The 26,261-nt window shown below is 49.1% G+C and overlaps 1 protein-coding gene across 4 annotated transcripts in view; it reads left to right on the top strand.

The window, feature by feature from the left end:
• The window catches only part of Itgal (integrin subunit alpha L), a 38,133-nt gene extending 12,174 nt beyond the window's left edge, over nt 1-25,959 (top strand). Inside the window, exons 12-31 of one of the 4 annotated variants that reach the window (XM_021169193.3) lie at nt 1,582-1,733; nt 2,023-2,160; nt 2,615-2,812; nt 2,940-3,070; nt 5,656-5,816; nt 5,911-6,062; nt 9,061-9,147; nt 13,743-13,796; nt 13,898-13,968; nt 14,319-14,460; nt 16,485-16,592; nt 16,937-17,016; nt 17,112-17,198; nt 19,686-19,761; nt 20,168-20,281; nt 20,480-20,536; nt 20,642-20,740; nt 21,429-21,524; nt 22,106-22,216; nt 25,521-25,959. In XM_021169193.3, coding sequence (XP_021024852.1) covers nt 1,582-1,733; nt 2,023-2,160; nt 2,615-2,812; nt 2,940-3,070; nt 5,656-5,816; nt 5,911-6,062; nt 9,061-9,147; nt 13,743-13,796; nt 13,898-13,968; nt 14,319-14,460; nt 16,485-16,592; nt 16,937-17,016; nt 17,112-17,198; nt 19,686-19,761; nt 20,168-20,281; nt 20,480-20,536; nt 20,642-20,740; nt 21,429-21,524; nt 22,106-22,216; nt 25,521-25,679 — 2,273 coding nt within the window. In that variant the 3' untranslated portion in view covers nt 25,680-25,959. Of the gene's footprint in view, nt 1-1,581; nt 1,734-2,022; nt 2,161-2,614; nt 2,813-2,939; nt 3,071-5,655; nt 5,817-5,910; nt 6,063-9,060; nt 9,151-13,742; nt 13,797-13,897; nt 13,969-14,318; nt 14,461-16,484; nt 16,593-16,936; nt 17,017-17,111; nt 17,199-19,685; nt 19,762-20,167; nt 20,282-20,479; nt 20,537-20,638; nt 20,741-21,428; nt 21,525-22,105; nt 22,217-25,520 lie in introns of all 4 variants that reach the window. The other 3 variants (XM_021169192.3, XM_021169190.3, XM_021169191.3) reach the window with 3 other exon arrangements.
• Nucleotides 25,960-26,261: the final 302 nt, after the last annotated feature.

The raw sequence follows: 26,261 nt of genomic DNA, 5'->3' as shown, positions 1-26,261 counted from the left end.
ATCAAGTGACCTTGGCCACAGCAGTGGCTTAGAGGTCACCATAGCCTGTTTGTTCTGGTCTTGTCACCTACAGGTACCTCTGCCTATGCAGTGGTCAGGGGAGCTGGCTGACAGTGTAGGCCAGGCTTGTTTCTCCTGGGGAGCTCTTCTGCCTTCAGAGCCACAGTAGCTTGGGCCACCAGAAAGTACGAGACATGAGAATCATCTTCCGGTGGCTGTGGCTGTCATGTAGCATTGCTTGTGTAACTTTCAAAGCCTTGGTTTTGGTTTCAGCTCTGGGAAGGATGGGGGCTTCTTTTTAAATTTTCGGTGCCATCTTGGTGGAAAGATTTTTGTTTCTGAGATTTATATATATTTTATTATATGTGTATAGTTTTGTCTGCATGTATTCCTGTGTACCACATGCATGCAGTACCCTTGAAAACCAGGAGAGGGAGACATATACCCTGGAATTGTGAGTCACTATAGGTACTGGGACTAGAATCTAGGTTCTCTGGCGGGAGAGGGTGGGGATAAGCCAGTGTTCTTAACTTCTGAGCCAGTTCTTCAGCCTTAAAAAGGGTTTTGAGCTAACTTGTTTAAAATGGAAGTTTCTCAAGTGTCCTCCCTTCCCTTTCTTTTCATGTGAGTGGCTGGCGTGGGACTGGTGGATCCCCTGCTTTGGCCCTGGAGTACGAACATTTATCAGCTCTTTGTTTTTAGTGTGCACATCAACTCTGCAGGGCTTTCTCTGTGCAACCCTGGCTGTCCTGGAACTTCCTCTGTGGACCAGGCTGGCCTTGAACTCAGAGATCTGCCTGCCGCTGCCTCCTGAGCGCTGGGATTAAAGGCCTGCACCTCCATGCCCAGCTCTTTGCCCTCTTCTTCTGAGCATATTGTATAAATTACTTATCTTGTTGCTAAGGCAATAGATCTGAAAAGGTAGCAAAAGGAAGGACGGAAGGACGGAAGGGCTTAATTTTAGCTTAGAGTTTAGGAAGGGGCACAGCACACGGTGGTGGAGCCATGGAGGCAGGAGTTGGAGGTCTCTATTCATCTGTAGGTTGATTACTGTTTTTATCTGTCCAGGAGCTCAGCATGAAACAATATTGCCCACGTTCAGGGCTTGTTCCCCCTCTTTGGTTGTTTAACTATAAGGTTGGAGAAATGACTTGGTGATTTAGAACACTGGCTACTCTTGCAGAGGACAGGGGTTTGATTCCCAGCATCCACATGGTGGCCCACAGCCATCTGTAACACCAATTTCAAGGGATCTGAGACCCTCTGCTGGTCTCCATGGTTGCTAAGGACGCATATGGGACACATGTATATGCAGGTAAAACGCTCATGTACATGAAACAAAATCAACCACATCTCAGCAGATCTACTGTGTCCGAAGCAGATAGATGGCTGGCTGCTTCCGGGGTGAGCATGTTGTTCACACTTGAACAGTGCTGGGGCGGCAGTGCATATGGCCGCCCCACAGGTAAAATGTCATCTGGCTATTTCCATGCATCGTGGTTGTGAGCTCAGTGTCTTGGGTTCTCTTTCTTCCAGCAGCCTTTGCACTTCTAACTCCAGATGCCTCCCCTGTTCTATCAGGTTACACTGTGGCCTGGCTGACCTCCTGGAGCTCCAGACCCCTGCTGGCAGCAGGAGCCCCACGGTACCAGCATGTGGGACAAGTACTGCTTTTCCAAGCCCCAGAGGCTGGAGGACGTTGGAACCAGACCCAGAAGATAGAAGGGACTCAGGTGAGAGTGGCATGAGTAGATTGCTGTGTCCTGCAAACACGGTACGTGTGTAGAATGAGTCATGTTTGCTGCTCAGAGCAGTCTGGGGGGTAAATGCCATTTCCTAACTCTGTCATAAGCCTCGGAGGCTCCAGGGGCCCAATGTGTCTCAGTTCACATGAGCTCAGGACTTGATCCTGCATTTGAGGTGGTGGGGGAGGTGGACACGGTACAGCTGCAGGATTGGAGAGGACCTGTGCCTCTCGCTGGCCCTGTGGACTCTTCCTCAGATGTCTTGCTGTCCTCACAGATCGGATCTTACTTTGGTGGGGCACTATGTAGCGTTGACCTGGACCAAGATGGCGAGGCAGAGCTGCTGCTGATTGGAGCACCCCTGTTCTTTGGGGAGCAGAGAGGAGGCCGAGTGTTCACTTACCAGAGAAGACAGGTGAGAACTGGGACCCCAGCAGTGAGGCAGAGCAGGGTGAAGGTGTGAAGTCCTGCTCAGGTCTGGGCTATTCTGAAGGGCTCTTCTCCTCCACTATGCCAACCACACTTACAACAAACAGCAGCTTATAGATGTGGTCTATTGTGCAAGACTGGGTACCAAGCATCCGTACACACAGCCTCATTTTGTTGTTTGACCATCTGCTAAGCATCTACAATTCTTATGTTACACATGGGAGCACAAGGCTAAGGAGACTCCTGTCATGCTTCCGTGCCACCAGGGCAAGCAGACAAAAACAAACTGTGCTGTACCTAGCCCAGGTCAGCCTGACAGAATTGATGCCTTGAGGGGCCTGGCCACACATTTCTTTTGTGCTCTTTAGTGTATTTACCACAATGCCACATTCTGGGGAAGTTTGCTGTGGTTGAGAGGTTAATGTGTGTCTCCTTCCCAGTCGCTGTTTGAAATGGTCTCAGAGCTACAGGGTGACCCTGGCTACCCGCTTGGTCGGTTTGGAGCCGCCATAACTGCCCTGACAGACATCAATGGGGATAGGCTGACTGATGTGGCTGTGGGAGCCCCTCTGGAGGAGCAGGGGGCTGTGTATATCTTCAATGGGAAGCCTGGTGGGCTCAGTCCCCAGCCAAGCCAGGTAAGGTACTCTGCCTGTTCATCAAACTGGGATCCCACACACCCTGAAGCCCCCAAACTTAAGTCTGAGCCTGACTTCCTGTACTTGGCCTCTCCTGGCTTACCATCCATTTCTCTCTTGCACCCAGCGTATACAAGGAAGCCAGGTGTTCCCAGGAATCCGGTGGTTTGGCCGCTCCATCCATGGGGTGAAGGACCTTGGAGGGGACAGGCTGGCAGATGTGGCTGTAGGAGCTGAGGGTCAGGTGATTGTGCTGAGGTAAGATGGGTTTCCTGATTCGCCTGACATCACACGTCTCTTCCTTCAAGGAGTCCCTGGGGCTCGCCTTCCTTCTGGGTCTCCATGTCTTATCCCAGGCTCAGCAGCTGCTACTCAGAGGCCCAGATGGGATTTGCACCCAAGTCTCTTTCATTGTATGATGTTAAAATCTGCTGGCTCGGGCTCTTGGGACCTAAGTTTCTCCGTTTTTTGAAGTGGCAGTGACATTTCCTGCTTTGTTAGTGACATGGTATAGGGAATTAATATTATCACATAGTATGCCTTTAAAAATTATGTTTATGTGTGTGTGTGTTTACTTTCATGCACATCCCACACTGTGTGGGGGAATCACAGCTCTTGGAAGTCAGTTCCCTCCTTCCATCCCGTGGGTCTCAGGGATTGAATTCAAATTGTCAGGCGTGGACGCAAGCTCCTTTATCCTCTGAGCCATTTTGCTGGTCCTTTTAGTTTTTGTGGCAGTTCTGGGGATGGAACCCAGAACCCTGTGCAGTGTAAGAAGGCTCTGTCACTGCACGGCGCCCTCCGCCCCGTCACCTACTATGTGGTTGGTGGTTGGTTGGTTGGTTTTATTCAGGAGATTGTGTTTTGTCTTTTTTAGACAGGGTCACAATTTAGCACAGGCTAGCCTAGAGTTCAGTATGGTAGCCCAGACTGGTCTTGAGGCCAAGATCTTCCTTCCTCCACCTCCTCGCCTGGATTGTAGGATTGTACTACCGTGCCCAGCACATGCTGTGCCTTGAATTCAGGGTCAAACACTGGGTGGGCCCTGAGTGTGTGTGAGGGTATGGATGATGAGAACTTAGATCGGCCGTTAGACCACTGAGTGCTACAAGGAGGTGAGCAGACTCCGGTGGGATAGCATCAGAGGCAGTTCATTGCAGGCAGAGCCTCTCTGAAGGGCTGGGGTTGGAGCTGAGAACTGAGAGATGGGGATGTGTCAGGCTGGCAGAAGCCTAGGTTAAGAGCTTTACGGAAAGCCCAGCATGTACCAAGGCCATTAAGAAAGGTGGAAGGCTGACAGGAAAAGAGGGCAAGTGTGGCCGGTATGTGGTTGCCCCAGGGCAGTGTGGTAAGATTGAGACAGGCAATGCATCATGGGTAATAAAAGGCTTGAAGTATATTTTGATTATTATATGGCATGATCTGCTCTACATAGTGATTTTCAGGTCAGCCAGGGGTGACAGAGTAAAACTTTGTTTCAAGAAAAAAAAATCACATGGCGATATGCACATGTCTCTAAGCTCATTTCCCAATACCATAAAACACAGTGTAGAAGTCCCTCCTCCCCCGTATCGTGTGGCATAACTAGGTCTCTTGCTCCCTCTTAGGGCCTCATTATCCCAGGCTGTGGTCTTTTGTCTTAGGCTTACCAGTACTGGGATTATAGGTGTGCGCCCACCCTGGTTTCTCTTGTTCACTCTCTCATCGAGAACATATCTATCTATCTATCTATCTATCTATCTATCTATCTATCTATCTATCTATCATCTATCTATCTATCTATCATCTATCTATCATCTATTTATCTATCTACCTATCTATCTATCTATCTATCTATCTATCTATCTATCTATCTATCATCTATCTATCTATCTATCTATCTATCTATCTATCTATCTATCATCTATCTATCTATCATCTATCTATCATCTATCTATCTATCTATCTATCTATCTATCTATCTATCATCTGTCTGTCTGTCTGTCTGTCTGTCTCTAACTGTTTAGTGTGGGCATGTGGGTACACACATAGAGGGTGTCAGAGGACGACTGATGGGTGTCAGTTTTCTCTTTCCACCATATAGGTTTTTGTACTTATAATTTTCGAATTTTAGTTTCTTTATAAATACAGAAATATTATAAAATATGTTTTCATTTAATCCCAGGTGTGGGGATGCTTCAGATTGTCCACAGCAGCTGACTAGGATTTGCCTCATGCTCTAGCAGGGGCATAGTGTTTGCTGGCTACAGCTAGTTTCTGCTACTATGTGATGGCTGGCATTCTGGGATCTTTTCAGAGGGTATATAAATGCTGGACCCCTAGAGGCGGGTGGGTGGTTGTTGGTCGTTCAGTGGGTTGTTGTTTGTTGGTTGGCTGGTTGTTGTTTGCTAGTAGTAGTGGTTGAAGAAGAAAGGAAGGGAATGGAACTAGATTCAGGGATTTATTTCTTTCTCTCTCGCTCTTCCCGCTGTCCTTCTTTCTCTTCTATCTAGTGTTAGGGAGTTGAAAGTGTGGAAATAGGGTGGAGAAGGTTGGAAGAAAGAGGAACCCACAGTGGCAAAGACCAGCTACAGATTCTCAGGCTTGGTAGGAAGTGCCTTTACCTGCTGAGCCACATCACAGGCATCATTTTTTTGAAAAAGTATGTCTATTGGGCTACATGTGGTGGCTCACTCCTTTAATCCTAACTCTTGAGAGGCAGGGAAGCCCTAATTGTCACTGCTGCTCCTGAGAGACTTCCGACTGTGACAGGGAAGGAGAATCCGCTGTCATCTGCTCTATGTGTGTCACAAGCCCAGTGGGGTGTGCCCATGGGAGAGACTTAGTGGTTTTCTGCTCTGCAGCTCGAGGCCGGTGGTCGATGTTGTGACTGAGCTGTCCTTCTCCCCAGAGGAAATCCCAGTGCACGAGGTGGAGTGCTCCTACTCAGCCAGCGAGGAGCAGAAACACGGAGTCAAGCTCAAGGCATGCTTCCAGATCCGGCCCCTCACGCCACAGTTTCAAGGTCGGTTCAGCCGTGCTCCCGGAAGGGCTGCTCACAGACCCAGCATGGGGAGGGTCTCCCACCACTCATCTCTTGCCTTCCTCCACCTGCCCAGGTCGCCTGCTTGCCAACCTCAGCTACACCCTGCAGCTGGATGGCCATCGGACGAGGAGCCGAGGGCTGTTCCCAGATGGAAGCCACGAGCTCAGTGGAAACACCTCCGTCACCCCAGATAAATCCTGCTTGGACTTCCACTTCCACTTCCCGGTACGGGAGCCTTGCTGCGGTCCTGGGAAGAGCTGACTGCAGTGAGAAGCAGCGAGGGTGTAGGCTTAGCTCTGTCACCGAACAGCTGTGACAAGTGACATTGATTTCTTTGTTCTGCCATTTCCTCTGCTCTTCGGTAGTCGACGTAACACTCTTTAGGGATGTCCTTCCTAGTCTTCATTATATCTGCATGCATTTTTTGTTTGGTTTGAGACAGGGTCTTGCTGTGTAACCCTGCCTGGTTTACGTGACCCTGGCTGATTTGGTGCTTGCTACCCTAAGCTGCCCTTGCACCCATGTCCTCCTCCTGCCTCAGCCCTCTGAGTGCTAGGGTTATAAGAATGCACTACTGCGCATACAGTGGCTTCCTTTGTTTGTTGTTGTTGTTTGAGACAGGGTCTGTCTATATAGTCCTGGCTGTTCTAGAACTCACTTTGTAAGCATGGCTAGAGTCAGACTCGCAGAGATCCTCAACATACCTCTGTCTTCTGAGTGTTGGGCTTAATAGCATGTGGCACCACGCCCAGCCTGGGCGTTCTGATGTGATGAGAATTGTGACTACTCAGCACATTCCTCTCCCTCCTGTATTGACGCTGCACTCAGCTTCCCCAGTTATAACCGTATGACTTTACTTACCTGATACATATGGAAATACGGAAATTTATCATTACCATCAGCACTTCTACCAGGAAGTGTGATTTTTGTTTGTTTGAGACAGGATCTCACTATGTAGCCTGGAACTCACGTATTTAGGCCGGCCTGGTCTAAAACTCTTAGAGAACTGCCTACGTACTGGGATTAAAGGCTTTTAAGACAGAGTTTCTCTGTGTATCCCCAACTGTCCTGGAACTAGCTCAAGACCAGGCTAGCTGCAGTCAGGCAGTGGTGGTGCATGCCTTTAATCCCAGCACTTGGGAGGCAGAGGCAGGTGGATTTCTGAGTTCAAGGCCAGCCTGGTCTACAGAGTGAGTTCCAGGGCAGCCAGGGCTACACAGAGAAACCCTGTCAAAAAAAAAAAAAAAAAAAAAAAAAGGACCAGGCTACCAGGCTAGCTTCAAATTCAGAGATCGGTGTACCTCTGCTGGGATTAAAGTCACGCACCACCACCCAGATTCTATTTTTTTCTCCCAAAGGTTGATTTATATATGTATTTTGAGTGCTCTATCCACATGTACGCCTGCACACCAGAAGAGGGCATCAGATTCCATTATAGATGGATGTCAGCCATTTATGTGCATGCCAGGAGTTGACCCCAGGACCTCTGGAAGAGCAGAGTGGCCGGTGCTTTAACCCCTGACCCATCTCTCCAGCCCCTGGCCCATTTTTTTTAAAGTATTATTTTGGCCAGTTTCCAAAATGTCCCAATGGGGTTTGCACATTACTCATTCCTTCCAGAAGGTTTCTTCCTTGGGACGTGAGACATACAGAGCTGGAAGCATCACCTACCCCCCCCAGTCGGTACCCACACTCACAGTCCCAATTTGTCCCTAGCTACATTGTGTGTCCCTCTGCTCCTCACACTCCACCCTTCTGATTCTGCAAAGTTAAAACATGAATTTGCCAGAGAAGACAGCAACATGGCTTGGGGGGACCTTGAGCCTTGGGCCTGGGTATGTGGGTTCCTAGCTCTGTTCCACTAATTGTCTGAAGACAATTAGCTCAGGTTTTAGGGCTCTTTTCTTCATTGGAAATAGGGAGTGATCTTGACCACCCATTAACGATCAACAGGCTCCTTAGGCAAAGATCAAATTGAACGTCTATCTGGGCTGTTAATGACAACTCTGTTGTCAAGAACTAATAGCCCAGCTGGGCGTGGTGGTGCACGCCTTTAATCCCAGCACTCGGGAGGCAGAGGCAGGCGGATTTCTGAGTTCAAGCCCAGCCTGGTCTACAAAGTGAGTTCCAGGACAGCCAGGGCTATACAGAGAAATCCTGTCTCGAAAAACCAAAAAAAAAAAAAAAAAAAAAAAAAAAGAACTAATAGCCACAATTTTACTGGAATATTCTTTCATGAAGTTTGATAATGGGCACCTAGAGTAGAAATATACATAATGTATATTATGCATGTACATTTGTTATGTATATGGGTGTTTTGCTCACATGTACATCTTTGTACCACCTGCATGCCTGCTGCCCATGGAAGCCAGGAGGCACTGGATCCCCTCGTTCTGGAGTTACTGAGAGCTGTGATTCATCACATGGGTGCTGGGAATCAAACCTCTGGAAGACCAGCCGATGCTCTTAACAAATAAACCATCTTTCCAGCTCCGTAGGACAAAATTTAAAAAGTTGTTTGAAAAACATCTTCCTCTGTAGCCCAGGCTGGCCTGAAGCTCTTGGTGGCCCTCCTACCTCAGTTTCCCAAGTCCTTGTGTTATAAGCATGAACCACCATGGCTGGATCAATTTAATAATGGTGTCTTCTTAGTTACTTTCCTATTGCTATGAAGAGATACCATGGCCAAGACTACTTAGAAGAGTTTGTTGGGGGCTTGCTTACAGTTTTATTGAGTCCATGGTCATCATGGCATGGAGTGTGGCAGTAGGCAGGCAGGCATGGCACTGAAGGTACAGACAGCCTACATCTGCTTTGCAAGCAAGAGGCAGAAAGAGCCAAGTTGGAATTACATGGGCTTTTGAAACCTCAAAGCCCACCCCAGTGACACACCTCTCCCAACAAAGCCACACCTCTTAATCCTTCCCAAATAGTTCTACCAACTGGAGACTAAGTATCCAAACATATGGACCTATAGTTGTCGTTCTCATTCAAACAAATGGTTCAAGTGCTTCCACTATAAGCCTATGGAAAACTGTGGGATTGATTAGTGATGTCTGGCATGTGCTGGGAAGCACATTATAAACACTGGACACAGTAAAATTGCTTAGTGTATTTAAGTGTATGCAGTAGAAAGCGATAAGGTCTTAACTAGAATCTTATCGCACTCTCTCAGACAAGGCTTGCTCTCAGATTCATCATGACAGTGTGTTCTTGCCCTTAGATCTGCATTCAAGACCTCATCTCTCCTATCAATGTCTCTCTGAATTTCTCTCTTTTGGAGGAAGAAGGAACACCAAAGGACCAAAAGGTGGTAAGACTAATGGAGGAATGGATGTTTAAGGGGAAGACTGGAAAATCTGCTTAGCAATAGTAAAGCTAATATGTTTTACTTAAGCAGGAAGTGAATCCATAGGAGTTTGTATTAAAAGCAGCTTTGGAAAGAAGGTGAGCCTGAGGTGGCTCTGAGGGCTCTGAGGAAGAAGAGATAATGGGTGGAGTCTGGAGGGCCCCTTTAGTGAGCCTGTTCCAGGTCCCAGCTGGGCATCAGCTCTAACTCTGTTACATACCAGCACTGCACACACCTACATTCCAGGGAGAGAGCCTCAGAAGGCTTAGCTTTGAGGCAGGGGTCTGTTCCTTGTTGTTGCTAACACAGAGCCTCCTCTCTCTTGTGAACACAATACCACATTGGGATGCTATAAAACGAATGGGGGATATCTATCCTAATTCCCAGGGTCAGACACTCCCTGGCAGTGCCAGAGAATGGTGTTCTCTTTTAAAATTCTTGACAATAGAAGGTGGTTGGACTGATGAGAGGAAACAGGGTCAGGAGGGAGGAACGTGGCCTGGAAACCTGACTGTGGACTTTCCTGGCAAAACTTCCATGGGTTCCATCCCCACCCATGGGGAGACTCTTCCAGAGCTGGAGGACGATTCCTGTATGGTGACCATCAAGCCCATTCTGTGCCTTTGGCATCGTAGGATGGGTGCACCCCGCCTGCACTCCTGCCCTGCACTCCTGGGATTTGGAGATAAGGGCAGTGTGCTTACAAGAAGTGAGCACCCTCTTCTGGCTGCTACAGATGACTTGAATGAAGTTGACTGGGGCACATTCTGTGCTGTGCCACCTCTGGGCACTTGCTGTGTTGTGGTTCCTACATGTGACCCTGCTCTGGAGGGGCTCACAGCTGGCTGCCCGAGAAGCCACAGTTGCAATCCTCTTCAATGGTGCTGCTGTTAAATTGGGGGCCAGTAATCTATGCCAGAGATCTGAGAGGGTAAAACAAGCCTGCCCATAGAGGTGACCCAGAGGTCCATAAGAGGACAGGTAAGGGTTGAGAAAGACGATCATGTGGTGTAGGCAGAAAAACATTGGAGACTCTGGGGTGATGAGGTCAGAAGGGCTTAGTGTCTAGCTATTAGACATTGCGGAAACATCAAAGAATTTTCACGAGCTTAAATTTTTTCGTGTTCATTATTTTAATTCATTAATTTTGAATGTGTGTTTTGCCTGCGTGTTTGCATTTGCACTACGCACGTGCCCATGGAGGTCAGAAACAGCATCAGATCCCCTGGACCTGGAGTTTGGGTTACCCTGTATATGGGTGCTGGAAATTGAGTCCAGGTCCTCTGGAAGAATGGGCATCCATCTCTTAGCTCCTTCAGGGTGTTTTTTGTGTGAGTGGCAGAAACCCAGTAAGACCTGCCCGATGTAAGCAAGAAAGGCAATTGACTGACCCAGCCTAAGGCACAGGTCTGGCTTTATATGTTCTGTATTCAGATACCTGTACAAAGGCATCAAGAGCCTTTTTCTCTCCTTCTCTTTCCTTCTGTCCCTGCTCTCTCCTTTATATACCCCAGACTGCTCTGGAACTTTCTATGAAGCCCAGGTTGTCTTGGAACTTCTGGCTTACCTGCTTCCATCTCCTGAATCCTGATTTCAGGCACGGGGCCTGTGCCAAGCTCAGGAAGCCTACTCCATAGTTCATGTAGCTTATTGTCCTTAAATCAGTACCTCTGTCAGACCTCTGACAACCAGGTAGAGACACCTTCCCTTTGTTGTGACCTAGTCATATCCACACCGCTAACCCAATGCCAGAGACCAGGCCTTGGTCATATGCCATGCCCCGTATGTATGGGGCAACCAAAGCCCTCTGGGGTGGGACCAGATATTTAGGAGAGGGGAGAAGACATTGTTGCCTTCACATAGACAATTAAGCAGCTGGTTCCTGCACTGATGTGGGATGCACTGCAACAACAGGAACCTGGAGGGAGGAAGGACTGGGTAAGAGTCAGGCTTGAAGCCAGGCACTCTGTGGGAGTGGGGATGGGGGATGCATTAAGGGAAGTCTCTAGAGGCAGGATAGCTGGGGACTTGAGATGTGCAGAGAGGCAGAAGGCAATGGCCATTTGTCATGTGCATCTGGGTGGGTGATGGCTCTCCACTGCAGGGAGCACTAGAGGGAGCACAACTGTGTCAGGTAAGGGGACTTGAGAGTTCAGCCTTAGAATGTGTGGGATCTGGGTTCTGAATCACCCAAGAGGCAACTAGAGCTGTTCTAGGCAGGGCCTAGATACCTGCTAGGCCTACTCAACTTCAAACCAGAGAGGTTTACATTAACACTGGCTATTTGAATGTTTGTTGTTGTTTGTTTGGGGAAAAGGTTGTCTGGAATGCTTAATAATCCTGCCTACTTCCGAATTGCTGGGATTACAGGTATGAGCCATCACACCCAGCTAAGAGTGACATACATCAAAAAAAAAAAATCTTGTATTACAAATATTGATTGGTTGATTGTGTGTGTGTGTGTGTGTATGTGTGTGTGTGTGTGTGTGTGTGTGTATAATTTGTAAGAGTCTGCTCTCTCCTTCCATTGTGTGGGAAGTCTTTCTCCTGTATGAGGCAGGAGGAGACTGGCATGGCTTCTGAGATTCTAAATCAGGAGTCAACAAACCAAAGAGTACATGCCTTTTGCTTTTAGATGTGTGGATTCTGTGGTGGACACATCTTGTGCTCAAAGATGCCTGGGGTGTAGCTATCAAATCTGTGCACCTGGCCAAGGAGAACGGAGCAACACACACAGCTTCCCTTGAAGAATATTTCCTTAAAAAGCTACATAGCACTTTTACTGATGTCCCAGGGATTAAAATGTAGTCACCATGATCACACTCAGCTGCAAGAAAGGCTAAGAAAAGGAGTCTAAAAACTGAAGATGTTTTTTTGTTTTGTTTTGCTTTGAAGTGGAGACTGTTTTAGAGGCAAGAGGTGAGGACCCCTGTGTAGGTGCTGCCTGCAGTCGCTGCCTCCTCCTCTAACGGAAACCCAGGACATCAGGACCTGGCACCTGAGATCACAGTCAATATCAAGAACACCTTCCTGGGAAATGTCATTAGTTCTGGGTCTTATGAAATGAATGAATTAGTTGTGTGTGTCGGTGGTACTGATATGGTCAAGGGAGATGGGAGACAGACCTCGCTTCTTTCAGAAACACAGCTGAGGAGGTCAAGGCCCTGGATTGCATGTGGCTCATGGTTGCCTGGGTAGTGAAGCATCTGTGTGAGTGCTGAGGTGGATGGAGAGCCATCAGCAGAGAGCACCAAGACTTTCTCCACGTAAAGACGAGTCTGGAGGCTGGAGTCTTCCCAAAGATCCCACTGTGATAACCTGTGAAGACCTTCCAAGGTTCCACTGCCTTTAGAATAGAATCTCAGTGCCCCAGCATTACGCATAGAATCTCAGCGCCCCAGCATTACGCATAGGCTTAGTGGAACCTGAACTGTGTTCTGACTTCTTGATCCTTCTGATGGACTGCGCTGGGGCTAGACCTGTTCCCTGGGGGAGGTGGGGGTGCGTGTGGCAGGAGGCACAGTCTGTCACGCCTCAGGGCCTATGTATCCTCTGAACTTTTTTCTCCATTTTCTTCACCTGGCTTCCTCTTACTGTTTTAGTGCCCTAGTAGGCATTCTGTGATGGTAACAAATACTCAGATGATCAAGTTATAAAGAAGAAAGGTTCGTTTGGACTCATGGTCTCATGGCTATAGTCTGTGATCATCAGTTTTGTTGCTTTAGACCTGTGACAGGTGCATATTATGGTGGGGAGTGCATTGTAAAGCTACTGACCCCCATCACCGTGGCTGGGAAGTAAAGGGAAAGGAAGGAAGAATTGGGGTGCCAGTGCCAACTTCAAGGACACACCTCCAATGACCTAACATCCTCCAACTACGAGTTAGCTCTTAGTTAGGCTCTGCCACCATCCAATTACAACACAAGGCTGGGACCAGGCCCTGAACACATGCAGAGGTGGGCGTTCTAGATCCAAATAGGGCAGTGAGTGGGGCTGCCATTGCTTCAGGACACGTTGCTTCAGGACACTTCATATCTGGGTTAGGAGTCTTTTCTCCGTGCTCTGAGGCATTCCTGTACTGTCACATCATTACCCCTCACCCACTGTGGACATTGAGTTGTCGTCATTCCCTCTGTGCCTATTTTACATGCTGATGTGTTACCAAGTGCCCAGAAATGAGGGTAGGGTGGGGGCTGGTCTGCCAGAGAAGTTCAGGAAGTGCTGGGGGAAATGGCATTGAATTCCTAGGAGCTGGAGAGCAGGCCTAGGAGGGTGGGGGATGGGCAGAGGCAAACCACAGAAAAAGGGCAGGCAGGGGAGGCCAGATGTTGAACAGCCAAGAGCTCCTGCCAAGGGTGGAACTGTAGGTTGCTTTGTCTCAGCCCAGATACCCATTGTGTAGCTGTCACTAGAGAAGGGCCATGTACCTGGACATGTATGGGTAAGGGTGTAGAAAGACCACAGTCATCCCAGCTGAGCCCAGAGTCTCTCTTGTGCCATCACAAGACCTTCTCACTCACCTGAGCACCCTGTCTTCACTCCTCCATGCTCAACAGGGCAGGGCCATGAAGCCTATCTTGAGACCTTCAATCCATGCAGTGACTAAGGAGGTAAGAGGAGAGAGAGGCAGACAGGTGGGCCTGGGGACCCTGTCTGGCTCTGCTGGGTCCGGGGCCTAAGCCTCCTTCCTGGTTCCTTCTTGACCTTTCAGATCCCTTTTGAGAAGAACTGCGGTGAAGATAAGAAGTGTGAGGCAGACCTGGCCCTGTCATCCCCTACCAGGTCTGTAAGCCTTTGTCCCTTGACGCCTGCCCACCTGGCTCCAGTTTAATTCCATCTTCCCTGCCCACCTGGCTCCAGTTTAATTCCATCTTCCCTCCGTAGCTGCCAAGTATATTGAGACAGTGTCAAAAGGCCCTTCACCAGTGGGCTGTGTCCACTAGGAGGGGCACTTCCCTCTCTGACAAAGGCAGTCATTAGCAGAGCCTGCGTTGGGGTCGTGTTAAGGACTCTGAGCTGAGCATTTTAACTGTTGTTTGTGGTTGGCCTGTTCCCTCATCTCTGAAGTCTTCACCTTGATGCTGTTTCCTGCTGTCATGGCCCCATGATTCTGATCACCTCCCAATCCCCAGATCTGGAGTCCTGCGTCTGATGTCCTCTGCCAGCCTTGCTGTGGAGTGGACACTGAAGAACTCTGGGGAAGATGCTTACTGGGTGCGATTAGACCTGGACTTCCCTCGGGGACTCTCCTTCCGGAAAGTGGAGATGCTTCAGGTGAGCCCCACTGTACCACCTGCCTGGGTAGTTTCCTGCACTGGCTGGCGTCCCCACAGGGCACTTTGGGTAGCCTGGATTGCTGGAGTGGGTGGGATGGCATCAATGTGTAGGGCTCTGAGGGTCACATCTGCATCCCAACCTGGAGAGAGAGAGAGAGAGAGAGAGAGAGAGAGAGAGAGAGAGAGAGAGAGTCTGGGACATTGGAATAGGGCTGAGGAAATGGATGGCACGGTCAGTAGGTAAACAGTTTATGCTGCACACATGAAGACCTGAGTTTGGAAACAGGGTCTCATTATGTAACCCTGGCTGGCCTGGAACTCATAAGAGACCCACCTGCCTCTGCCTCCCGAGTGCTGGGGTTAAAGGTATGAACCATTATGCTTAGCTAAAGTAATGAATAAGTAAGAAGGAAGGACATAGAGAAGAGTGCAGGCACGAGGCTCGAGGGTGGTGTCTTTGGCACACTTGGAACCGTGCAGTTTCTTTCCTCCGATGGCTGGCATGCTTTCAAGCAGCGCTGTGCATTGTTTTGAGTAGACCCTTAGGGGCTGCCGCTTTCAGAGTGCTTGCCTAGCACGAATGAAGCCCTGTGTTTCTCTCAGCACTGAATCCAGCAGGGAAGGGTGGTACCTGCCTGTAACCCCGGCACCGAGGAGGTGGCTATGGGGGTGTGGGATGGAGGGTGGAAGGATGGGGGGAGTCCAGGCTGGCAGGTTAGAAGGTCAAGCTCTCCTTGGCTACATAGTAAGTTTAAGACTAGCCTGGAATCCTGAGACCCTATCTCCAAAAGGACAGAACTTTTACTTTCAAATAATGTTTTAAAAATCATAAGGAGCCACCATGGAAACGTACAAATTACAGAGAAGTTCAAAGGGTTTATATGGAGAGCTCAGCAATTACTACATGTCTGTCTGTCTGCATGTATGTTTGTATTTTGCCACACTGACAAGTGAATCTAGGGCCTTGAACAAGCAACCTTTTGTTTGTTTGCTTGGGTTTTTTGAGACAGGATTTCTTAGTGTAGCCCTGGCTATCCTGGAACTCACTCTGTAGACCAGGCTGGCCTCAAACTCAGAGATCCACCTGCCTCTGCCTCCTGAGCGCTGGGATTAAAGTCTTGCACCACTGATACCCAACTGTTTTTTGTTTGTTTGTTTGTTTGTTTTTGTTTTTTTGTTTTGGTTTTTCGAGACAGGGTTTCTCTGTATAGCCCTGGCTGTCCTGGAACTCACTCTGTAGACCAGGCTGGCCTCGAACTCAGAAATTCACCTGCCTCTGCCTCCCGAGTACTGGGATTAAAGGCGTGCGCCACCACGCCCAGCACCACCCAACTGTTTTTAATTTCTTAAGTCTTTATATTTTGCTTACTTATTTTGAGTGCGTACGCATGTGTGCGTATATATGAAGGTGTGTGAAGGTCAGAGGACAACCCAGAGGAATTGTTTCCTTCAGTCATGTGGTTCCCAGGGATTAGACTCAGGCTGAGACTTTTAGCTTTTTTATTTTATTTTATTTATTTTTTGTGGCGAATGATGTAAGTTTATCGTTCTAACAGTTCCTAGGCACACAGCTCACTGGCATTGGATCATATGACTATCTCTCTCCAGAACTTTTATGTCCTCTTAAGTAATAAGTGCCCTTCCCTGTTCTTCGTCTCTTGCTATCTTCTCATACACGGTTCTGCAACATTATATATTAGACTGCATGTAGCAATGGACTCACAATATGTGCCCTGCATTTTTTTTTTTTTTTTTTTTTTTTTTTAGATTGTATCTCAATGTTGCCCAGATTAGACTCAAACTTCTGGGTTCAGACAGTCCACCTGCTTCAGGTTCCTGAGTAACAGGGACTAGAGACATGCTCCTTTAGGTTCAGCCATGCCTTCCTCTTTGTCCTCTCTGGCCTTGCCTCTCTGAGCATGTGTCATGGCAGAACAGAGTTCTGGGAGTCACAAGTCTTGAGAGTTAGTGGCCTCTGGGGACCCTAGGCCTTGTCTCCCAGCAAGCTTCTTTCACTCTCAGCCATACAGCCGAATACCTGTGAGCTGTGAGGAGTTCACCGAGGGGTCAAATCTGACTAAGACACTGAAATGCAATGTAAGCTCTCCCATCTTCAAAGCAGGCCAGCAGGTGAGTGTTGGGCCGCTCCCTCAGGGAGAAGACCCTGGTTCTGGGAAGGGAGCCGGTGGTTGACCGAGGGAGACAGTATACAGAGCTGCTTTGCATATCTGAGTCTGGATTGGGGATTAGACAACCCCGAGACTGGGTTTTGCGTTTTATGACCTTGCACACCTAACTCAGCTGCCCAGAGCTTCAGATTCTTCTGTCCAGTGGGGATGAGACACCTACCCAGTGCCAGAGACATAGCAAGCATGCAGTCCATAGTCACTGTGGGGCTGGTAACCCAGCTTGGACCATGAGGCTACTCCTGAGCCACCTCCATTTTCTCTCACCTCTGCTTCCTTCCCTGCCAGGTGAGCCTCCAGGTGATGTTTAACACGCTACTCAACAGCTCCTGGGAAGACTTCGTCAAGCTGAATGGCACTGTACACTGGTGAGCAGATCTGTCCACATGCCTGTGCTAGGGGTTACACTGCCAGGAAGCCTGGCCAGGCTCTGCTAAGTGTCTCTCCACCTCACCCCGTGCAGTGAGAATGAGAACTCAAGCCTCCAGGAGGACAACTCAGCCGCCACCCACATTCCTGTCCTGTACCCTGTCAACATCCTTACTGAGGAGTAAGTGCCACTGAGCGCAATCACGCACCCCTTCTACCTGTGCCTTCCATCCGGGTGTCCTTGCCAGCCACGCTCCCCCACTGTCTCCATCCCTCTTCCTTCTTGGACATCCCTGGTTTGATTAGAGTTCATCCCAGCATTACAAGGAGACCCTTTAAGGGCTGTCTGGATCAGTCGGGTGAGCAGTCACCAGTGGGGAAGCGTGCTGTTGTCTGCTTGGTCGTAGACTCTTTCTGAAGCTTCCTTTATTCCTGTGATGAGATTCACCACTTTGCACGATGCAAGTTCAGAGAAAGTTGCCTTTTGCCCAGGGCCATGCAGTTAGGGAGGAGTAGCTCAAGTTTGTCTCATTCCAAAGCACTTGGCCGTGTCCAGTTGTGCTGAGTTCCCTGGGATCTGCGTGCTAGAAGAGAGCGAAGGAACTTGTCCAGAAAGAACTTCGCCCTCCAGCCCCTCCAGTCAGAGCAGACTCATACAGATGGAGTCAGCGCTGTCAGCAGGCAGCAGGTACAGCTGGACTTACCTGGTATCTAGCTGGGTGTTCTGGTTACTCCACGGAGCACAGTGGCTCTTTGAAGTTGGCTCTATTGGTGAGGACAGAGCCCATGTCTGAGCTCAAGTCTCCAGTGCTTCTGGACATTAAGTGTCAAGCAGGATGGTGTTGATATGAAACATCAGGATAGGTGTGGAGAGATGGAAGGCTCATGGAGAAAGTTGACCTCGGACTTTGATCTAGAGGCACTGGGATGAGGCCAGGAAGGAGACAGCGAGCAGAACATGATAGGTAGAGGCCAGAAGGTGGGACTTGAGAGTAGGGAAGCAAGTGGGCAGCCTCCAACACTGGCAGCATGTGCAAAAGAACGGTGGGAAGAGAGTTGGTGTGATCAGGTGAGCTGCAGGCACCTGGAAATTGTTTCAGTCAGAGGATAGTGTGTTGTGTGTAATTCTTTTTTTTGAGTCCTATTTTAGCATCCAATACTGCTCACAGGGAATCCGACTACTGTTGCCTCATAGGTGGTGTTCCCTTGCTTTATCTTCCTTTCCTCTTTATCCTTTCATCCTAGGCTTCCTTTTTTTGGGATCTTTTCATTCAGAAAATGTCCATAGCGTCTCATCATTCAGTCTACAAGCTCATGTCCTCCAGCTCCCAAACGCTCTAAATATTGCCGTGTTTATGCATCCTCGCCTCCCGTGTGCTTGATCGCCTTTCCGAAGCCCTGCCTCCTGGATGACCCCTTTCTGTCTCTTGTCGTCTCCTCCTCCTCCTCCTCCCCTTCTTCTTCTTCTTCTTCTTCTTCTTCTTCTTCTTCTTCTTCTTCTTCTTCTTCTTCTTCTTCTTCTTCTTCTTCTTCTTCTTCTTCTTCTTCTTCTCCTTCTCCTTCTCCTTCTCCTCCTCCTCCTCCTCCTCCTCCTCCTCCTCCTCCTCCTCTTCCTCCAGAGCTGAGGACCAAACCCAAGCGCTCTACCACTGAGCTAAATCCCCAACCCTGTGGGTAATTTTAAAAACATCTCCTGCCTTTGCCTGGGGATCATGGCCTGCCCTCTGGCCCCTCCTGACTTGGCTTAGCTCTGAAATTGGCTGCTGCCAGCCCCACTCCCAGCTTGCCAGGGAGCTGATGCTCTCCACTGGCTCACTCTCAGCTTCTCTTTTGTTCCTCCCGGCTCAGCTTAGCCATGCAGCCAGCTGTGACCTGGCTCTCCCTCTCCCTCTCCCTCTCCCTCTCCCTCTCCCTCTCCCTCTCCCTCTCCCTCTCCCTCTCCCTCTCCCTCTCCCTCTCCCTCTCCCTCTCCCTCTCCCTCTCCCTCTCCCTCTCCCTCTCCCTCTCCCTCTCCCTCTCCCTCTCCCTCTCCCTCTCCCTCTCCCTCTCCCTCTCCCTCCCTTTGCTCCAGGGATGAAAAAAACCCTCAGACAGCTTTATAAACTTATCAGCTAGCATCCACCGACCTCCTTGGCTATCTCCCAGTGGTGGAGGCCACGGGATCTTGCTTCCCCAAGACCTTACAGTTGTTTTGTGCTCCTCCTTCCAAAGCCTGGCCGAAAAGTCCTTCCCTTTCCCTGGGTCTCTTTTTCCTCCTGGGATGCAGAAGTCCCACCTGTCCCTTCTGTCCAGCAAGTAGCCTCCTTTATTGACTTTTATTGACCTCTTTGATTGACCAAATCAAGAACCAATTAGGGAGCCAGACTTTAGTATCAGCACCTCTCCCTACAGTGGTGCACATGGGAAGGATGCACATGGAAATATGGCCATTTAGACAGTGAGCTGAGTTGATACAGTAATGAAGGTGGCATGTAGTATTGAGGACCCAGCTCCCAAGGTATGACCCTAATTCCAGAGCTTCTGACCTGTCTCTCAACTGGCCTTAGTTCAGAGGTCTAAATGACAAGGTGCCTCTGAAGGCCCCAGCACAGTGCTGGAGACCCAGAGGCTTCTTGGGGTCCGGACTGCATGACTTCATCCTTCTATCTCTGCATGTCTCTCTCCACAGCCAGGAGAACTCCACCCTCTATATCAGTTTCACCCCTAAAGGTCCCAAGACCCAACAAGTCCAGCATGTCTACCAGGTATGAGCTTCCAAAAGGAAGGATCCTCAAAGGCACACTTTCTTTTATTTTTTTAAATTTTATCTATTTTTATATGTATGGGTATTTTGACTGTATGTATGTCTGTGCACCACTTGCATGCCTGGTGCCTTCAGAGGCCAGAAGAAGGTGTTGTGTCCTCTGGAACTGGAGTTATAGATGGACAGGAACTGCCATGTGGGTGCTTGGAACTGAATCTGAGTCCTTTAGAAGAGCAGCCAGTGCTCTTTACCAAAAGCACTAGGACAGGGCCAGATGTGGTCCATCATGATGCACTGCCTAGCTAACAACAGCCCTAGAACTCACCCAGGCAGTGCCTCAGGTCACACGGGGTACTTGGCAGTCAGGGTGGCACCATTCAAGCTCTGCGGTCTCTGCCCTTTTCCAGGTGAGGATTCAGCCATCTGCCTATAATCACAACATGCCCACACTGGAGGCCTTGGTTGGGGTGCCCCGGCCTCACAGTGAGGACCCCATCACATACACATGGAGTGTACAGACGGTGAGTACCACTCAGAAGAGGGCCAACTGAGCTGGTCCATGGTGGGAAACAACCGCACTGAACTGCTAGGTGTAGGAAGGCAATGCGGGTGTCTGGATTAGACAAGGGTTGTCTTGGGGAAGAGAATGGAGATGCCTGAGTTATGTGGGGTAGGAAGTGGCCTCAGATCTACTGGAGACCCCCACTTTCAATTCCTAGGATCCCCTTGTCACTTGCCACAGCGAGGACCTGAAGAGGCCGTCCAGCGAAGCTGAGGTATGAGTGTGTGAGCTGAAGAATCAGGCGGGGGGTGGGGGGTGGGCAGTCAGCTGGTGACAGTGGGCCTGGCTGACCGCTGACTGATGCTCTTGACCACAGCAGCCTTGTCTGCCTGAAGTCCAGTTCCGCTGTCCAATTGTCTTCAGGCGGGAGATCCTCATCCAAGTGATGGGGACCGTGGAACTCTCCAAGGAAATCAAGGTAGCACCTAATTGTAGTTGCCCGTGAGGATCCCTTTGCCTCAGGAATGGTGGGGATGGGCTTTCCACATGAGCTCCATCCATTTGTCTTTTCTTGAGTAAACACCCAGGTTTGCACAGCTGCAAAAAACCAGCAACAGCAAAGCCATCTGGATTTGTTGGAAGTTTGTAGGGTTTGTTTGTTTGTTTGTTTGTTTGTTTGTTTTTGTGGTGAAGGTTTATTTATTTATTTATTTATTTTCCTTTGGTTTTGGTTTTGGTTTTGGAAAACAATATTTCTATGCCACCCTGGAAATCTCTAAATAGACCAGGCTGGCCTAGAACTCACAGAGATTGACCTGCCTCTGCCTCCTGAGGGTGGGATTAAAGACTAGGTAAACTACCACACTTAGCTTTGCTTTTGAGTTATGGTCTCACTGGGGAGCCAGACTAGCTGGCAACTCAGGATCTTTTTTAACCTTAGCCTTCCAAGAACTTCCAAGAGCTGGGTTCCACCATACCTGTATACCAAGGGTACTCCCTTCTGACTCCAAGGAGTGAGTGACATGTTAGACCATCACAGTCGAGAAATAAGATGAGGCAGAGAACGGGATTCCTTCACTAGGGTTTCTTCCCCTCCTTCCCTGTGCAAACGGGCCCAAGTCCAGGGTCTCGGACCTGTGCTGACGGACACTCTGCTCCCTCCACAGGCCTCCTCCACACTCAGCCTCTGCAGCTCACTCTCCATCTCCTTCAACAGCAGCAAGCATTTCCATTTGTATGGCAGCAAAGCCTCCGAGGCCCAGGTATATACCTCAGAAGCCAAGACCAGGCAGCAGAGAGGCCCGGGGACCCCATGTACAGCTCATGGAGAGGGAGAAGGGGAGCCTGGCCCAGTCAGACCCTAATCTACTCCAAATCCTTGGGAAGCACGAGGTCCCACCTTAGTGAGAAACAAGCCACTCCAGGCTTGTCTGAGCTGCCAGAGACTCAGGTCGAAAGATTAGCACAGTGGTACCTTAGCAGAGGGCCACCGACATCAGTGAGTGGAGAGCAGTGAGCACAGAGGCCCAGAGTTCAGGCAGCTCGGTGTGGCCAGAGATGTCTCTAAACACAGAGAGTGGGGTCTTGGGGCTTTGAATGCCCAGCTGAGGCATTTCCTCCTGGGGCCGATGGCAAGTTATGGAAGTCTCAGGGCAGCATGTGGTATGTGTGGCCAAATGACTTGTGAGTACAGAGGGTGACACATTTGTGGGAGAGGGTCTGTGGCCAGAGCCCAATGCTGTGGTGCAACCCACACATAGGAAGTGAGATGGGATGGAGCAGGCATACGGGGGCTTTTAGGGTGGGTGGGCTTTTTCTGCCCTCAGCCAGCTCTCCTTCCCAGGTCCTCGTGAAGGTTGACCTGATCCACGAGAAGGAGATGCTTCACCTCTACGTGCTCAGCGGCATCGGGGGGCTCATGCTTCTGTTCCTGATTTTCCTGGCGCTCTACAAGGTACGAGCTTTCAGATGGCTAAGCTGGGGGCCAAGAAGAGACATTGGCATGGACCAGGAGGAACGTGCTGGACCAGGGAGGCTAAGAGCCCAAACAAGCCTCAGCTCACTCCACAGACCCCAAGTACAAGTGAGAGAGGCTTCACCATCACTGGCCCAGCCAGGACTGAGGGAGGAGAGAAAAAGGAGACGACCATATCCTGAGGAGCTTCTGATAGCACAGACTGCACTAGGCCCTGTGAAACAGAGATGTGTAATATATACATGGTTCCTCACTCATGTGAGGGTCACAGTCAACACTCAGGACATGGACAGGAGTGAGCTGAATGAGGGCTAGACCAGGGTCTGTCTACTCTGGGACCTGTAATGGAGATGCCAGCTTAAGTTCGTGGGTCACCAAGAATAGGTGACACTTGAAGTGGAATTTAGACACGTGAAAATCAGAGGTGAAGAAGGGCAGAGGACCGATGGCCCATGAAAAAGGAGCCAGAGTTTCAGAAAAGGAGCGGGGTTCGGTGATGCACCCCTGCAAGCCCAGCACTTGGGGTCAGAGGTAGAATCTCTGCAAGTTCAAGGTCAGTGCGAGGCGCCTCAAAAGATAAGGGCGAGGGGCTGGAGAGATGGCTCCGCTGGTAAGAGCACTGGCTGCTCTTCCAAAGGACCTGGGTTCAATTCTCAGCACCCACATGGCAGCTCACAACTGTCTCTAAGCACCAAGAGACCCAACACTCTCCCGCAGACATTCATGCAGGCAAAATACCCATGTGCATAAAAATAAATAACTTTTAAAAAGATAAGGGAGAGGTGGGGAGAGAGACAAAAATGGGATAGAGCCACCCAGCCGACTGGGCCTTGAGTTTCCCACTTCATGCCTTGTCCTGATGTCCCTCTCCCCATGGCCACCAACAGCTCTGCCTCCTTCTGAACTTGGTTAGTTTCCTGCTGTCCCACTGCTCTGTCTTTTATTAACAATGTTCCTATTAGGACTGTGTAGAATCTATACATTTACATCTACCCAAACTTTGTGAAAAAGCAGATGTTGTTAAAAAAAAAGTGTGTCTCCACGCTTGTCCAAGTGCTACTTAGAATTAATTCACAGAGATGGGAAAACTGGAGCACACGCACACACACACACAGCTTTAAGCTTCCAGGAGAGTATACCCAGCACATATTAAGCTACACTATTGATCTTTAAGAACGGTTTATTTATTTACTTTATGTGTATGAGTACACTGTAACTCACACCAGAAGATGGCATTGGATCCTGTTAAAGATGTTTGTGAGCCACCATGTGGTTGCTGGGAATTGAACTCAAGACCACTGGAAGGCAGTGAGTGCTCTTAACTGCTGAACCATCTCTCTGGCCCCCGATTCTTCCTAGTAGAAGATATTGACAAATTCCCCACCGGAGATCTAAGAGCGGCAGTGGTAGAGCAGTCGGCAAGCATGCAGAACGCCTTGGGTTCCGTTCTTAATGCTGAAAAGAAATATCAGCTGCTTAAAAGATTTATACGTGACTTGTATGCATACCTTGCATATGAAGGAGCCCAGGGGAGGGTGGTTAGAAGAAAGAGTCAGATCTCCTGGATTATGGGAGGGGCTGGGAACTGAACTCGGCTCTGCTGCAAAAGCGTTAGCCACTCTTTACTGCCATGCCATCTCTCCAAACCAGGTTTGCATTTTGTTTATTGTTTTGTTTTCTGAGACAGGCTTGGGGTTGTTTTGATAATTGCTGAAATGATCTCGAACTCTTGAACCCCCTGCCTCCACCTCCCTACTGCCCGGAACACAGGCCTGCACCACCGCACCTGACTTTATGCAGTCCTGGGAATCAGCTTGTATGCTAGGCAAGCACTCTACCAACTGAGCCACAGCACTAGCCTAGTGACATTTTTTATTGTTGGTTTGGTTTGGTTTTGTGTAGACACAGTTTTTTCTGTGTAGCCCTGGCTTTCCTGGAACTCACTCTGTAGAGCAGGCTGGCCTTGAACTCAGAGATCCATCTGCCTCTCCCTCCTGAGTGCTGGGGTTACAGGTGAGCCACCATCCCACAGCTGTACAGGAGGTTATTTTTGGTTTTTGTTTTGTTTTGTTTTTTGGGTTTTTTTGTTTTTTGTTTTTTTTGGGTTTTTTTGTTTTTGTTTTTTTGGTTTTTTTTTGGTTTTTTGGTTTTTTGTTTGTTTGTTTGTTTGTTTTGGTTTTTTGAGAGTATCAGCATGTAGGCCAAATGGCTAAAACTCAAGATCCTCCTGCCTCTCCTTCTGAATGCTGAGATTATGAGCCCGAGCAACTATGCCTGCCTGAAACATGGCATTCACATGAGTGGAAAGAATAAATTATCAGACTTAAAGCTTTTAAAATATTCACAAGATTTATAAAACCATATTTCTTTACTTTTATTCTTTTGGGGGGGCATGGGGACAGTGTCTCACTGTGTAGTCCTAGCTGCCTAGAACTTCTAATGTAGATCAGGCTGGCTCTGAACTCATAGAAATCTTCCTGCCTCTGATTCCAGAGTGCTGACTTGAAAGACATGTACCACCACACCCATGTTTATTATTTTATTTTTATTTTATTATTTTATTTTTGTGGGCTGGAAAGTTGACTCAGTGGTTGAGAGTACTTGCTGTTCTCACAAAGGATGAAAGTTTGATTCCCAGCCCCCACATGGAGGCTCACCACCTCCTTACACACCCACCAGGCATGCATTTGGTGCACAGATATGCATGCATGCAAAACACTCATACACAAAATAATAAAAATAAATCTAAAATTTAAACCTCTTGTTATTGGTGGGGGGTGGGAGGCTACCATAGTGCACAGGTGGGGGTCAGGGGACAACTTTGAGGGGTCTGTCCTCTCCTTCCACTGTGGCTCTTGGACCTAAACTCAAGAGGTCAGGCTTGTATGGCAAATGTTCTGATCCACTGAACCATCTTACGGCTGTTGTTGTTGTTGTTTTGGTTTTTTGTTTTGTTTGTTTTGTTTTTTAGTCAGGCTTTCTCTGTGTAACAGAGCCCTGGCTATCCTGGACTCACTTCATAGACCCAGGATGGCTTTGAATTCACAGAGATCCACCTGTCTCTGCCTCCCGAGTGCTGGGATTAGAGGCGTGCACCACCACACCTGGCCTCACTGCTTCTTAAAAAGAAATATTTCTGAGAATCAAACATACAGATCTCTTCCTGTCCCTGGAGCAGATGCCACTGACTGCGGTGGACCCTGTTTGTCTGCATAGGATCTCTTTATACCTGGCAGGGGCAGCTGGTCTGGTCATCTGCCCACTCTCTCTGTGCTTCTGGCAGGTTGGCTTCTTCAAACGGAACCTGAAGGAGAAGATGGAGGCTGAAGGAGGTGTTCCAAATGGAAGCCCTCCAGAAGACACTGACCCTCTGGCAGTACCTGGGGAAGAGACCAAAGATATGGGCTGTCTAGAGCCCCTCCAGGAGAGTGACAAGGACTAAAGCCTAGGTCTGATACACTGACAGCCCAGGAATAGACTTGAGAGCCCTGGCTCTGACCAGCTTTAGTCACATGCCACTGTGTATCCTGTCCTTCACTAGACATTGCTGTTTCTAGTCCTCAGTTTTCCCATCTCGAGCATAGAACTCATTCCTATGTTATCTACAGGTGCCTGGTAAGTAGGCTGATGAAGGCCAAGAGGGTCATCGGTGAAGCCTGTCTTCTGCTAGCCTGCCTTGTCCCTCTGAGAGAATCTTTGAAATAAACTTGGAGAAACTGCCATCTCAGGACCCAGTAATACCCCAGCCTTCCCAACTTCCCTCCGCTGTCCCTACCTCCTGGATCTGCCCCACACTCTCTCCTGCCTAAAGTCTAGCCTGGACTCTGCTGCCAGACAGCAGATCACATCTGTGTCACTGCACGGCTACTGCAGATTTCTTCTTGAGTCAGTGACAACATTCCTTAATGAGCCTTAGGTCTTATAAAGCCAGGCCCCAGTGGCCTCCCCAGCCTCTGCTGGAGATGACCCACCTCTCTTTCCCAGGCTGCATCTACTATGCCAGCCTTTCCCAGAGTCTTTCTCC

Source organism: Mus caroli, unplaced genomic scaffold (genome assembly GCF_978045245.1).
Source record: "Mus caroli unplaced genomic scaffold, Mus_caroli_1 scaffold_8, whole genome shotgun sequence".
Taxonomy (NCBI): domain Eukaryota; kingdom Metazoa; phylum Chordata; class Mammalia; order Rodentia; family Muridae; genus Mus; species Mus caroli.
Note: the sequence above shows the minus strand (reverse complement) of the source record. Positions and strands in the feature narration are given on the sequence as shown.